At 47.2% G+C, this 15,283-nt stretch overlaps 1 protein-coding gene across 2 annotated transcripts in view; it reads left to right on the forward strand.

Annotated features, from left to right (window-relative positions):
• The window catches only part of LOC109318280 (inter-alpha-trypsin inhibitor heavy chain H3-like), a 101,766-nt gene that overhangs the window by 31,543 nt on the left and 54,940 nt on the right, over positions 1 to 15,283 (forward strand). For both annotated transcript variants that reach the window (XM_019547422.1, XM_019547421.1), the window contains exons 3-8: positions 5,262 to 5,428; positions 7,456 to 7,560; positions 8,994 to 9,156; positions 12,885 to 12,995; positions 13,507 to 13,632; positions 13,720 to 13,836. In XM_019547422.1, the coding sequence (XP_019402967.1) occupies positions 5,262 to 5,428; positions 7,456 to 7,560; positions 8,994 to 9,156; positions 12,885 to 12,995; positions 13,507 to 13,632; positions 13,720 to 13,836 (789 nt within the window). The remainder of the gene's footprint in view (positions 1 to 5,261; positions 5,429 to 7,455; positions 7,561 to 8,993; positions 9,157 to 12,884; positions 12,996 to 13,506; positions 13,633 to 13,719; positions 13,837 to 15,283) is intronic.

Genomic DNA, 15,283 nt, shown 5'->3' on the forward strand with positions numbered 1-15,283 from the left:
GATGAGCACCTTGCCGGGGTCATCTGACCCCGGTGCTCTTTCCTGCCAAGGCAGGGGGTCGGACTAGATGATCTTCCTAGGTCCCTTCCGACTCTAGCTACTATGAAACTATGAAACTATGAACCACATGGTGCAGGGGTGGCTCGTTGGGCTGGATGAGGTCACCTGCGGGTTCATGGGCATCAACAATGAGGCCAGTATGGTCAAGGCAGTCCACTCTGTGTCACACAAATTCCACCTTATAGTCAGGGATGCCTTGGAGTGGGACAGGGCTGCCAGTGAAGGCGACGTCACAACCAGCCAGCTCATTTCAAAATGCAGGAAGGTGGTGGGCTACTTCCCCCAGAGCATCAAGGGGGGCAAGATGCTGCGGGACAATCAGACAGAGCTGAGCGTCCTACAGGACTGTGGAGACTCAGCCATGAGATGGCCTTGCTTGGGGAGATCGGAATCAGTGGCCCCCTTAACAAAGCTGAGTGGGGTACCATCTTCCAGATCTTAGTGTTCCTCAAACCATTCCTTGAGGCCACTGACAGCCTCAGCACTGGCAATGACCTACTTAGTGAGGGAGCTTCAGAACCAAATGGAGAAGTTCCAGGGGATCGATGTTCCTGGCTGGGGCAAGCTGCTGTCACCAGACATGCAGGCACTGGTGAGGTGGCTGAAGGAGGGCATCAGGAAACAGCTTGATCCATAGTTTCATAGTAGCTAGGGTCAGGAGGGACCTGAACAGATTATCTAGCCTAACGCCCTGCTACAGGTAGGAATGAATGCTGGGTTCACAAGACCCCAGACAGGTGATCATCCAACCTCCTCTTGAATTTACCCAACCTCCTCTTGAATTTGCCCAAAATCCCTTGTGGTCCAGTAAGGTCCACATGCTGGTGGCCATGTGTGACCCAAGGGTGAAGGGGAATGTGTGAACCAGAAAAACCCTGGATCATTGGATGAAGGTGCTGGTGAACAGAGTCAGGGAGTCAGAAGGGCAGATTTGGGGGGGGGTGTGGAAGAGGGGGAACCATTGTCCCATGCCTGCACTCCATCCAGCAGCCAGTCTCCTCCACCACAGTTGCTGCCAATGTGGGCCAAGTACATGGCTTCCATGTTGGGGTACAAAGGCACCAGACCCTAGCATCAGGCAGGTAGTGCCGAGGCCTCGGTGGCTACCAACTCACTGAGGACATGGAGCCACTACTCTGTAACCCCTTGGCCTACTGGGCAAGCCACAGCCAGATGTGGCAGAATCTGGTCACAGTTACCTGGGAACATCTGTCCTGTCCACCGACCAGTGTTCTGAGTGAGAGAGTGTTCAGCATTACTGGGGATGTTGTGACACCTCACCACACCTGCTTGGATCCTGGTTTGGTAGAGCAGGTGGTGTTCCTGAAGGTGAACCTCCCACTGCTGGGGTTCCCCAAGCTCCATGTGCAGATGGAGTGAGTGCCACCCTCCTCACTCTGGCCACACCTATTTCCTTTTTAATTTTTTTTTTAAACCATTCAATGCCGTACTCTCAGAGCTGGAGGCAGCACTCACTGTATCACCAGCCAGTAGGGAAAGAACATCTCCCTGCTGAGCTCCCATTCCAGAATGAACTTGGAGGTATGGGCTGGGGCTATGAGAAAGGAGGACACCCCAGGTCCTAGGCATGACCTAAAACTGCACCCTGCCAGTGTTGGGAGGCCTGGTGAGACTGCCGGTGGTGTGGCAGCCCCCAAGAAATGCCAGGACCGCAAACCTCCCTGATGAAAGGTGGGTAGGAGGCACCTTATAACCTCTTACCACCACACACATACATAGTCCTGGCTAGGGAAAGCCCAGACCTCTATGATCTTTGAGAGGCTTGAGGCTTGCTGGTTGCAGTGGAGTTCTGAGGCTCCAGGTGAGCTTAGCTGTCTGGGATGCCATCTGTGAGGCATGGGCTGCAGTGTAAGAGAGGTATGGAGCTGCAGAATGGATGTCATCCCTAGAGATCAGGGGCCTAAATGCTTATCCTAAAAGCTTATCAAGTTTTTGGGTTTAAAACCCTTCATCAGGCTGAGGAAGCACCTGTAATTGGTTAGTCTGCTCTTCCTGGATGGAAGAAATAGTAAAGAAGTTAGAGGCTGGCATGCAATGCAAGCAAGAAAGGTAGTGAGTGAAAATGTAAATTGAGGTGTTGGGGTGAGGGACAGGGAGGGGGAGGGAGAAGGGGGTCATAGCAGGTAAAAGTGAAGAGGTACCTGGGGAGTCAGATGTCAGGCAGGTTATAGTGTGTCATAAATCCAGTGCCTATATTGAGTCCATGAGTTTCTGTATCTAGGAGGCTGGGGAAGTGAAGTTCATAGGCTCATCTGTGAAAAGTAGCTTGTAAATTCCTTTTGAGGATCAGGCCTGAGAGATTGGAGACGGAGTGGCTTTCTTGTGAGAAATGTGCCCCCACAGGTAGTTGGGTATTTTTGTCTGTAATAGATTTCCGGTGTGCATTCATTTTGGTGTGCAGTTGTTGCTTGTTGTATCCTACATATTTTCATATTTAACATTTTTGGAGGTGCAGCTGTAAGATCCAGGAGTGGTGAAGGTTCTGTTGTGGGATGTAGGAATTGTGGAGGTACTGGAGATATGTTGGCAGGCTTTGCATTTCTTGTCGTGGCATGGTCTGGATCCATTCAGTGTGTTTTGGGCTGTAGAAAGTTTGCTTCTGGTTACAAGGTTAGCAAGGTTTGATGCTTGTTTGAATTTACAAACCACTTTTCACAGACGAGCCTATGAACTTCACTTCATCAACCTCCAGATACAAAAACTCATGGACTCAATATAGACATTGGTTTTATGACACACTATAACCTGCCTGACATCTGACTCCCCAGGTAGCAAGTACCTCTCCATTTTTGCCTGCTACATCCCCCTACCACTCCACCTCCCCCACCCCCCAGCCTGTCTCTCACCCCCTGACACCTCAACTTACATTTTCACTGACTGGCTTTCTTGCCTGCATTGCATGCAACCCTCTGGCTTCTTTACTATTTCTTCCATCCAGGAAGAGCACACACCAACTGCAGATGCTTCCTCAGCCTGATGGGTTTTTAAACCCGAAAGCTTGCTAAAATGTATTTCTCCAACTATTCAGTTGGTTTAATAAAAAGTATCAGAAGTACCCTTGCCTGGTCCATGCTGAGGCCAGGACCCAAAGGAGAAGTGTGGGGTCAAAGGGCCAGGGGCCCACCACGAGGAATGCCCAGAGCAAGAGGCTCGGGATTCCGACTGGCCTAAAGGCAGGACCAGGGCCTAAGGGGGAGCCAAAAGTCCCAGAGAGGGGACCACAGCTGGAGTGGGTGAAGGATGCAAAGTGTGAGGCATAGGCCACAGTATAGGGAAGGTACGGAGCTGCAGAATGGATGTGACCCCAAGACACCTAAATGGGCAGTCTCCTGCCTGGGAAACATCTGAATCAGTTTTCATCAAGGAAAAAGAGGGGTGGGCAGTTGGCCCAGAAACAGGTGGGCGGGCAGAGATCTAACCCACACTGGGAAGGCCCCCTGTTAAAGGCTACCATCCCTGCTGGCTTCTTCCTGCTCTGCCTACAAACACACACGTGTCACAAGTTTTTTTTTGAACAGTTTGAGATGCAGTTTCACAGAAACCCCTGTACCTATCTTCTTGAAACCTGGTAGGCTTCATGGCCTCAGAAGGGGCTATCATCCCTGCAATTTTCTTCTGAATCAGGCACAAAATGACAAAGTTATAGGCATTTTAGTGATTCCCCATTGTAGCCTATCGCTGAATCACAAAAATAGTGTCAAAACTCTGAAACAGATTTGGCCGAATCAAAATGGAACAGTGATTTGAAACACCAGAAAGATTCGCTGTCCCTCTGAAATGGCTAAATCCAAAACCAAAATAAAACATAGCCATTTTACACAGCCCTAATATGCATGTGTAGTTTCAACATGTACAGTAGCTTATGCATTGACTTGGTGTATATGTACATACCCAAGTATAAGTCCAGGGAAAGGTAGAGGGAAGAGAGGCCTCCCATGTTTTAGCTAAGTTGTTAAGGCACTGGCTCATGAAGTACAAGACCTGGGTTCTCACCCACTCTTATTCGGAGGGAGTTTGAACTTGTCTCACCAGATTCCCAGCATAGTACTCTAACACCCACATTATGGGTTGGGAAATATTTAGGTCTTTTTCTAGCACCCCTTTTAAAACTGCCCCCTAGGTAACCAAGACCAGGAAGATTTGTGGGGTCAGGAGGAAGCAAGTCAGCTGGAGGGTGTGTGACTCAGTGAGATATGTGGACCTAGAAGGGAGTAGGTTCTAACCCAGACCCCTGCTCCCAGTGAAGCAGAAATTTCCCTAATGCTCTGGTTTCCATCCACAAACTAGAAACTGCAAGACGCAATGGCTTAACTTCAAAAGGAATGAGGGAGAAAGACCTGGGTAATGCTCAACTTGTGGTATAGTGGTTAGATTACTGTACTGGAAAGTCAGATATACTTCTTTGAAATTCCTCCGGGCAAAGGCTTTTCAAACCCTTGTCTCCTAATTACTGAGCAAGTGCCCCAAGTGATCTAAACACAGAATGCACTGTTTTCTCTATTTACATAGACTTACATTACTGTAGTCTCTAAGAACCTCCCAAGAACTTGAAGGCACAACAAAACTAATTTCCCTCCTTGCTTCCTTTCCTGTAGAAAAAAACATAACTCCTGTTTTAAACTGTATATAGTTCTGTATTGCAGCTCTCCATAGGGTTGACTCTCCCACCTAGAACAGCAAGAAGATTTGAAATGGAATTCTGAGTCTATCTGAAAATGGCTATGGCATTTTTAAACAAAGGAACCTTCTACGATTCTAAATGTGTGGCATGAGCCATTTATTCTGCTGATCACAGAAAGAGATATATAGTGTCCACCCTTTACTAAGAATAGATAGTATTACTGGATTCAGTAAGAGTAAATGGTTTAAATACATTAAAATAGGGGAAATATCTTCTCAACTCTGATGATATTTTGCTGTAGAGGTCATAATTACTGGTAATAGAAAAACTATTTTCACACAAAAGCCTGATTATGAACAGTCTTAAAAACATTCAGGTAAACATTATTGTATTCTATTAAATAGTCATGAACAAATCCAGAACTTGTTTTTTTCATAGTAGATAGTTGCACATGTAGCCAAATGATGCAACTATCTACTATGATTTCTTCTGCTTTATAGACTTATCACCAATTTCACAAGCTTCAATGTGCTAATTTTGCCATTTTTTCATTCTTCAGATTATCAATGGTATAGAATTCTACAGCATAAAAATTGATTGCAGAGTGACTTCTCGATTTGCCCACAATGTCATCACCAGCCGAGCTGTTAACAGGGCCAATATATCCAAAGAAGTCATTTTTGATGTTGACCTCCCTAAGACAGCCTTCATCACCAATTTCACCATGTATGTAGAACTTTATATTTCTATTATACATAAACAATATGGGTGGATATCATTCACAGCTATAGAGGTGAGCTGAATTCAGAATCTGAACTAGGGATATAAACAATTAAATGGTTAAATGACAATTATATTTATACTGTTTACCATTAACAGTTTACCGTTGACTGAATTCTGGCAGGAACATCCCTGGGCCCTTATGTCTTCACCATGCACCTGGTGCTCTGTGGGCCCCAGGCCACTGGCAGGGGAAGTGGGTGCAGCCAAGCCACTAGGGGGCACTGTCCAGCTGCAAAGCTGTGGCTTCCCTTCACGCCCATGGGCAGGGGCAGGGGTTGGGGGTGCAGATGGAGCTGGGGCTCTTGACCTCTCCTGTGCTTGGATCCTACCACCATGGGGATGGGAGGAAGTACTGGACCCCTCCACAGGGGTCAAGTGGGGCATTTCTGCCACAGCAGTGAGGCTCCCAGCCCTGCAGTGGATCTGCTCGGCCCCCCACAGCAGTGGGTCCTGGGCAGGGAAATGGGAGACAGCTTTCCTGAACCTCCTGCCACGTATGTGGCATCATGGCCTGTACCTGGAAGACTCCTCCTTGCTACTGGGTCAGGCACTCTCCGGCTTGCCCTGGGGGAAGCGAGGGTCCAGTCCCAGTGGGTCGGCCTCTGCCTGGCATGCTGCATCCTTCCTCCTCCCACCCATGGCACTGGGGCTGTGTGGCATCAGGCCTGAAACAAACTGAACAAATAGCGGGCTCAGCCCAAGGCAGCGTAAGCAGTCAGTGCTGGGTCTGAGGGTTGCTGCTGGCCCTTCATGTGGTAAGCATGTCCCCAAGGCATTCCTGAGGGGTGGCAGCGCAGCAGCTCCATCCTGGGAGGCCACTGTTCCAGCCCTAACATTCCCCCAGGGACCCCTGCTGCACTGCCCTGCTGTGTCACCACCCCTCAGGAGTGCCTGGGGCTGCAGTCACCACATGAGGGGCCAGCAGCATACCCTTAGACCCTGTCCTGCCTGCTCCAGCTGTTGCAGTGCCTCCTCAAGCCAAGACAGCAGCATGTTCAGCCCTGCCTCAGGGCTGGGCCACATCCTGTGTGGCCTCAGCACCACAGGCAGGAGGGGGAAAGAGGCCACTCTGTTGGGACCAGACTCCCTCCCACTCCCTTCAGGACAAGCTGAGGAGGGCCCAGCTGGCAGCATGGAGGAGCCTTCCAAGTCTGGGTTGCGATGGCACGAGTGGGTTTCTTGGGCTAAATTAGCAATACAAAGAATAAACACGCAAAGTATTTTTGAAACCTCCAAACAGTGCTGTCTTCATGAATTATATCATTAATTTTCAGGTTTTTTCTACCTGTTTGTGTGACCCCCAAAAGAGTTACCTTTAGTGCCAGTATTCTTTTTCCAGAAATACCTTTTGTTTCCAGAAACCTGTTCCATTGTCTATGGTATTCCCTAACAATAGACATATATCGTTTGCTAAACATAGATAGGTTAGGTTAGGGCATAGCTGGCTTCCTAAATATAGATAGAAAGGTTTCCTAACCATCGATTTTCTTTTTAGCAATTTGAATAGTTGATGAAAGACTGAAGATAGAGAGAAATGTATTATCACCTTATCTTTCCTTACAGTGGCACTCTTGTAACTGGTTCAGGCATTTGCTAATGATTTAAATAATGTGAGATCATCTGCCCAATGTTGGTCTAATTTATTTTCAGGGCTGGAATTGGTCTTGATCCTGTAAGATGCTGAACTCAGTGCTTGTAACTCCAATTGAAGTTGCTGGAAAGGAAGATTGTTCAGCACTTGACCAAAAAAGTGACCAACACTTGACAAGATTATGCTGCATTTGAAAGCTTGCCTAAATGTATCCCAACTATGCAACTGGTCCAATAAAAAATACCACCTACAGAAAGTCCTTGCCTCTCCTTAAAATTGTTTGTAGCAAACAAGTTGTTAAATGGAGGGCTGGAACACAGTATATTTTCACATATTAAGACAAATCATTCCACTAAATTAGATACTTTCCCACTTTTAGGACAATTGATGGTGTCACATATCCTGGGAACATAAAAGAAAAAGAGGTTGCAAAAAAGCAATATGAGAAGGCTGTTTCAAAAGGACAGACTGCAGGCCTTGTCAAGTAAGCATATTGCCTTACAATGGGTTTTTAATTTTTTTTTAGTTTCTTTATTGTATCATGTAGGTAAAGCTGAGAATAGTAATGTATTTTTAGCATATATTAAAAGTTTGAACTTTATGAGGGGAGACAGACAACTTCTGATTATTCAAGCCATATTTATAATTGTGAAAAGTAGAGGTGCACCAATACAGTCCCATATTGGATCAGAACTGATATAGGGAAAATTGATAGTATTGGAAATAGGCCTTTTTTGCCAGATGTGACTGATAATGTGTTTGATAAATGCCCCATACGTGTGCACAGCGGCAGCATGCACGCAGCTAGGAGCACAGCCTGGTGGCTTGGAGAACAGCGTTTGGCTGGTAAGTCTGTTGTGGGGGAAGAAGTGGGGGGGAGGGAAGGGGAATGGGAGGGGGCAGATCAAGGCCCCCACAGTGAGGGAGGAAGTGGGGCTGGGGTAGGCACTGCACATCTGGGGTGGGGTGGGGCAGATTGTTCCCTGGGGAGGGAATGGGGGACCTGTGCCCCTGGATCTGTGTGTGGGGCAAGGGCAGGGTGGACTGTCACTGCAGGCTGGGCTGGGGTGGCGCTGGGCTCTTCCTGGTAGGGGTGTTTGTCTGGGTTGCACTTGGGGTGGGTGATGGTGGTGCTGGGAGTGGTGCTATGGGGAAGTTATGGCAAATTTTGGTGTGGCTGCAGCCCCTTCTGTAGCTCCCTCCCAACACTGTCTCTGCCTGCCCTGAGTGCAGCCCAGCCTAGCCCCTTGCTGGGAAGCACCTGACACAGCTCCCAACCACAGCCCACAACAGTAAATTGCCCTCACCCCGCATGCAGATCCAGGGGCACACGCCTTTCATGCCCTCCTGAGTTGCATGCAGGGTGGGAGCTGCCCCTCCCCATGCACCCTGGACAACCTGTAGCTCCATCATATGCCCCATCCTTCTGTGAGTGGGCAGCACCTGCCCCTTCCCCAACCCCACTCCCTCCCTCACTGTGGGGGCCTCGATCTGCGCCCCCATCCATGCCCCTTCCCTCCCCCCACCCCTTCACCCACAACAGACTTACCAGCCCGATGCTCGTGTTTAAGCTACCTTGCTGCATATTGGAATCAGATTGGCATCAGCCAATATGGCTTCTTAAAAATTGGCCATTGGTATCGGCCCAAAAAATCTCTATCAGTGCACATCTAGTGAAAAGTCAGGTCTTCGGTTTTTATTGATTGAGAATGTTTTACTGACTGAGAAATTATATAGTTTTAACTTGTTATTCTGGACTACTTGTGTAATGCTATTTGGCATGACTGTAAGCTAACAGTCAGACACAGAAACCTAATTTCTATTACACTCATTTTTGGGTCTTAAGTAGGTACACAGCAGTGAAGAGGAAACAAACGTCCTTTTCTAATTTGTGATTTGTTCATTGAACATTTCTAGGGCTTCTGGAAGAAAAACTGAAAAATTCACTGTTTCAGTCAACATCGCAGCAGCCAGTAAAGTAACTTTTGAACTGACCTATGAGGAACTGTTGAAACGACAATTTGGAAAATATGAAATGTTCATCAAAGTAAAACCAAAGCAGCTTGTCAAAAACTTTGAGGTAAATGGCAATGTGAATTTAACTGTATCTAGTAGTGATTATATTTTGCAGCTATAGATGCAAATGATATTAACTAAAGGTACAATCAAATTCTGTGCTTCTTTTGCAAGTGGGATACTGTGTTCATCCACATGGGTTCACAACTGGAGAAAACGACACAATCCTAGGGCACTGTTGATCTGTGGACTGTAGCTGGGTTCATAGAAGTCATAGAAGTAGGGTCGGAAGGGACCTTGTAGATCTTCAAGTCCGACCCCCTGCCTGGGTTGAATGGCATGGTCATGCCCTCTAGTGACCACCGGACTCCTGTCTCCTCCAGTTCCTGGGGTCCTTCCCTTACTCTCACTTTTTTACCACACCTTGAAGGTTATTTGAAAAGAAAAGGATTGGGAGATGGCCCAAGTCCCCGAGTGAAACCACTTGTCCAGTTCCTCTGCCTGTCTCTCTTCGTGTCTCTTACCACCAGGTACCTTAAGGGCTGTGTTCATTGCCTCCTATCTCTTTTACAGCTATGTCCATGCTTCTGGGTTCCAGCCCTTGTCTTTCCTACTATGGGTCTGCACTCTGCTTTGGGCACTGGGTTCTCTAGTCCTGTCTCTACCCTGCTTAGAGCTTTTGCCTGCTTTGGCTCTCTGCCCTGCTTTGGGCACTGATCCCCTTGACCCTGTCTGTGCCCTTCTCTGGGCACTGGGCTTTCAAGCCCCATCTCTGCCCTGCTCTGGACACCAGGCCTCGTGGCCCCATCTCCACCCTGCTCTCAGCACTGCTGCACACACTGGAACAGCAAGCAAGGCAGTCATTCTGCTGGGGAGCAGGGCACCCTGTGGCCTAACATTTTCAAGTATGACATTGTACAAGGCAGAGCAGGAAAGAATTCTGGACACAGGGCTTACCAGGTTCCTAGTAGCAGCTTGCTGCCTCAGCAGCCCATTTCTGGCTTTGGAACCAAGGCTATCTCAGTCCTAATGCTGACCCCTTTCCAGATGCCAGTGCTGAAAATCAGCAGATCATCAGCATCAGCATGGAGATATATACACCTTCAGTTCATGCTGGCATATAAACCAGCCATAAAAATGTTCTGCATATTTTGTGGAACATATTTGTGTCTAGTTTGATAATAGCTAGTTTGTATTAATTGTGCCATAAATGTAACGTATGACAGGGGCCTGGTACACATACCATGTCCTGTGTTCTCCTAGCTTAGCCTTCAAACAAGTCAAGGTTTACTTTGTTCCAGAAGCTGTGTGGAAAATCCTGTTGTCTGCCTTCCCTTCTGATGTGGTAAAGCCCACCTGTAGTTCAAGAATTTTCTAGTGTGTATGTACAGAGGATGCTCTAAGGCTAGGGACAGAAGTTACACATAAACCAGTTTAAGTGATCAGAAACTGGTGTAAACCTGCAACAGAACAGAAGTTCAGGGCACATAAACCAGTTTCAAGATGGCCAAAAGTGGTTTAAGTTGAACTTAGTATCAGACTTAAATGATTGAGGTCAAACTGGTTTATGCAACTTCTGTCCCAGACCCCTTCCTGGTTTAAGTTAAATCAGAGTCCCCCAGCATGCTTTGCAGACCTGGGCTGGGCTGAGCTGTCTGCTCCAGAGAGCAGGGCTGGCCCCATCCCTCTTTTCTCTTTCCAGAGCAGTAAGGGCTGACTGGCAAAGGGGTGGATGTTGGAAACCCAGCTGGGGACTGCAGCCAAGTCTTTCTGAGAGGGAGGGGGGCAGCCCCTGTCAGACCTTTCCCCCCTCGAATGGAGGGGGTAGGAATGTGGGGCAGGGTGGGGCAACAGCCTGAGACGGACTGCCCTCCCAGGCAAACCCCTGCTGGGGTCTGGGGTCTCAGAGGGGCTTTAATCCCCCCTGTCCCCAATTCAGTATGCTGCCCACACCCCTTGCTCTATGCTGGAGCAGGGTGCGGTGAGTGGGCAGGCAATAGTCTGAGAGGTACTGTCCCCCCAGTCAAATCCTGGTTGTGGTCTGGGGTCTCAGAGGGGCTTTAATCCCCACTTCCACAGGTCAGTGTGCTGGCACGAAGCTCTTCAGGACCAGACTGAGAGGTGGGAGGTGTTGGCAAAGACCTGACACAATCATAATATATAAGTGCTGGAAATAGAGCTAAGGTAACAGGAGAGGAATTGCTTTGTCTGGTGTGACCAAAGAAAGCAGAGAACTACATTTAGAAATGGCAGGAGACCAGAAGACTCCACCCCCTTCCACCTCTGGCAGAGATTGTTGCAAGCAGTTGGTAAGGGGAGGGGGAGGGGGCTTACATAATTCCCCATGCTCCTCTAGGCCATGGGGGAGGGGGAAGAGGCTAGGGAACTAGGGCTGGAGGGACTGGTCCCCTGCCATCTGTGAGCATAGAGCCAAGCCCTGCAGGACCAGACAGAGGTAGGAGACCAGTCCCTCCAGCCCTAGTGTTGGCAAAGACCTGGCACAATTATCACTTGTATGTCCCGGAGACAAAGGAACAGGAAAGGATTGCAGACAGCATGTGACTAAAGAAAGCAGAGAACTACATTTAAATTATAAAGCAGAATCTGTAAAAGGTGGGAGACTGGAATACCTAAGCAAAGACTTTCTGAATACCTGACTGTAAGGAGACACTGCCCTCAGGATTGCATAAGACTTATGCAAGGCTTTCTCTTGTCTTTTTGGTTTATTACATTCCATTTTAAGTCAGACTAAGCTATGTGTGCTCTCACTGTGTTTTAATGGGCTGTATCTTAGCTTAGGCAAAGGTTTTTGATTGTTCTGTCTTATGCTTGAGGTTGCAAAGTGCTGTGTTCAATACATGCTTGGTTCAGAGAAAGGACAATTCTTCAAGCTTTTATGAATTCAATGCCACTACCTTTTTTCCCACCCCCACTCTTGCTCTTCAGTCTGGCAGCGGCTGCTTCCCTTCCCCACCCCCAAGTGGAGAGCGGGGACATAAGCCTGGCAGGCACTGCCCATCCCCACCAGGCAGACCCGGGTTGGGGGCCCCACCCTCCAGCAGTTTAGCGCCCTAGGCTGGTGCCTGGCCATGCTCCCTCCTCTGGAGTAGGGTGGGGAAAGCCTTAGAGGGCTTCTCTCTTCCCTTCCCTTTGGCAGTGGCTGGCAGGTGTGCTCTAGCTCCCCCCAGTTTCTGGCTTGAGCCCCTGCATTTCCTAAATCAAAAGTGAATATCTGTTCATTTGTTTATCAGTTCAGTCTGTGCAGTTTAGATTAATCTGCAAAAACTGAATCAATTCAGCCTCTGGCTTTTTGACTATCTGTACTTAGCCTAAATGACTGTGCCTCAAAACTTAGTACTTTAAGGAATGTGTAAACCATTATTTAGAACACTGTGCATATGTGAAAAACAACATATTGCAGCATAAAGAGATCAAATGGAAATCTGGCCCAAGCTATTGCTAATGTTCTCAGAAGGAAGGAGTATTTTAAAATTCTCAGAGGGAATAAGTGGTTATTCAATATGTGGCCAAAATTCTTGTCAGCAGCTAGCAAATCAGATTCATTCTCCATAGTACTTTTAAATCTCCACATAGAAATAAGTTATGTAATGTCTGAGTGCCTGTTCATCTGTGATTCAAACATGGGATTAAATTGCTGTTTTGAATTATAGAAACAGATTTCCTTTGTTATTAAGAAAATTCCTATTCTGTATGTAGAGTTGTTCAGTGGTAATCTAAGTTGTTATACCTATGGTCTTATTAATTGATGGTGTGTTTCAATGAATATTTCAGGTTCAGGTAAACATTTTTGAACCCCAAGGTATCAGAGAGCTGGAAGCAGAAGGAACATTTATCACCAATGAATTATCAGATGTCATTAAAAAATCTTTCTCAGGAAAAAAGGTACAATGAATACTCATCTTAGCAGAAAATGAATGTGTTATCTGAATTAATTGGAAACCAGAAATAAATTACTATAAAATAATGTTGGTGCAAAATATTGGGCTAATGCAAAAGAAAATACACTGTTTGCCAATGATGGGAATAGATGAGATAACACGATTATTTTTAACTGATTTTTATTATTGTTTCATCTTGTGAATCTTCTCTTTCTCTGGTTAAATTGCGCTGACTTAAAACAACCATCTCCGGGTCACTGCCCTAACACAGAATAGTCAGCTACTCTGGCTGTGCCCTTTCCTACTTCCCTATTGACATGTATCTAGATAATAACATATTTAAAATAACAGCTGTTCTACATTAACCTGTTGCCATATGACATTTACGTTGACGTAACTAATACTTCTTCAGACAGACTGAAAAAATATTAGGGGGGATGAGGGGTGCCTTTTTGTGTTCTGAATTTTATACTGAGTTATTGGAGTTTGAGTCTTATGAGAGCTTTTGCTTTCAGGGTCATGTGTCTTTCAAGCCAACCCTTAATCAACAGCGAACATGTGCTAATTGCTCAACAACTCTGTTGGATGGAGACTTTACAATAAAGTATGATGTTGAGCGAGGCAAGCCAAATGATTTACAGGTAAATCCAGTAGGTTAGATTTTGAAATACTGTACGCATGGGTTTTGTATTGAAGAGGAATAATTTCTTCTTATCTTTATTTTTCAGATTGTCAATGGATACTTTGTACACTTTTTTGCACCAACAGATCTTCAAAATTTGCCTAAGAATGTTGTTTTTGTAATAGATATTAGTGGATCAATGAGTGGAAGAGAAATAGAACAGGTAATTATTTACATTACTACAAAGTGAGTCTTGGAGTTCAAGCACCTAGTGCCAGGAGAAGCTAGGAACCTCTTATAAGGGGAAGGGGCTTGAATCCATCACCTTCTATATTGTATATTAAGAGAGTCACCAGCCAATTGCCTGTCAAGAATGGCAGCTGGGGGCAGGGGTGGCCAGGGGCAGAGGCTTGCATCTGGCCCTGCCCTCCCACCTTTGGGACTGGGCCCACTGCCGCCCTCCCTCCCCCCACCGCTTCAGGGCTGGGCTGGCCCACCCCCCCTCCATCTGCTGGCCCCACCCCACCATTTGCTCTGTCGCTGCCGCCTGCAGGGCCGGGGGGGCATGGCCAGTGCACTGGCCTTGCCCCCACTTCCCCCATCCACTCCATTTATGAGGCCTGCAGGGAGCAGAGGGGATGGGGGCAGTGCCCCCCCCTTCGTTCCGTTGCCACTGCTTGCAGGACAGGGGGCCATTGTCCCTGCCCCCCTGCTGTCCACTCCACTGCTGCTGCCTGTTGGGGTGGGGGCTGGGCAGGGACAGAGGCCTGGAGCCAGACTTTTTCCCCACACCTTTGTCCCCACCACTTTGGAGCCAGGGCTAGGGCCAGGTCTGGAGTAATTCCCCCCACCCCTCCCCAGTGGGTCAGCGGGGACAGAGCCCCGTGTCTGGCCCTGTGCCTCTGCTCCCACCCCGTTGCCTGCCGGTGGTTTGGGTTCAGGCCCGGGGCTGCTCCCCCACATCCCTCCCTCCGCCATGTCAGCCCTGACTCCATTCTCTTCCCCCTCACGCTGCCGTAACTTCCCCCCCAGCTCTGTCCCTGCCATCATGGCAGTGCTCTGCCACCTGCTGTCCCTACTGCTTTATTCACACTCTGATTGGCTGCCAAGACAGTCATTCGGAGTGTGAATAAAGCATTACAGACAGACTGACTAAGGCTTTTATATATATATAAAACAGTATATATATAATTCTGTTAAAGTGTGTAGCAGAAACTTTTATGGCATGAACACCCTTGCATTCTCTTCTGGAAATGCTAGCTGAAAGCTTCATCTGCAACTGAAACAATAATCCTGGTTATAGTCATTCTGTGTTTTATTTATTTATATTTGTATTTTCTGGTAAGTATATTTACTTATTTATATTTTATTATTTAAAAGCAAAATATTTCTATAAAACTATCATGCTCTAAATATCCCATATATTAAAATATACACACATGCATGTGTGCGCATGCACACATCTGTTGTTTCCATTTTATATAACTGTTGTTCCTTCTTTTGCCCTGAGATGTTGAACATTTCATTAATAGTAGGGCTCCCCACTCCATTCTGTTACTCAGAATTTCTGCTGCTCAAAATTTTTGCTGGATCTCATCAGCATTCCATCTTTCTTATTTAAGATCTCCTAATTATAGTTTCATAGTTGGTAGGGTCGGAGGGGACCTGAG

This window comes from Crocodylus porosus, unplaced genomic scaffold (genome assembly GCF_001723895.1).
Source record: "Crocodylus porosus isolate Cpor-Errol unplaced genomic scaffold, CroPor_comp1, whole genome shotgun sequence".
In the NCBI taxonomy this organism is placed as follows: domain Eukaryota; kingdom Metazoa; phylum Chordata; order Crocodylia; family Crocodylidae; genus Crocodylus; species Crocodylus porosus.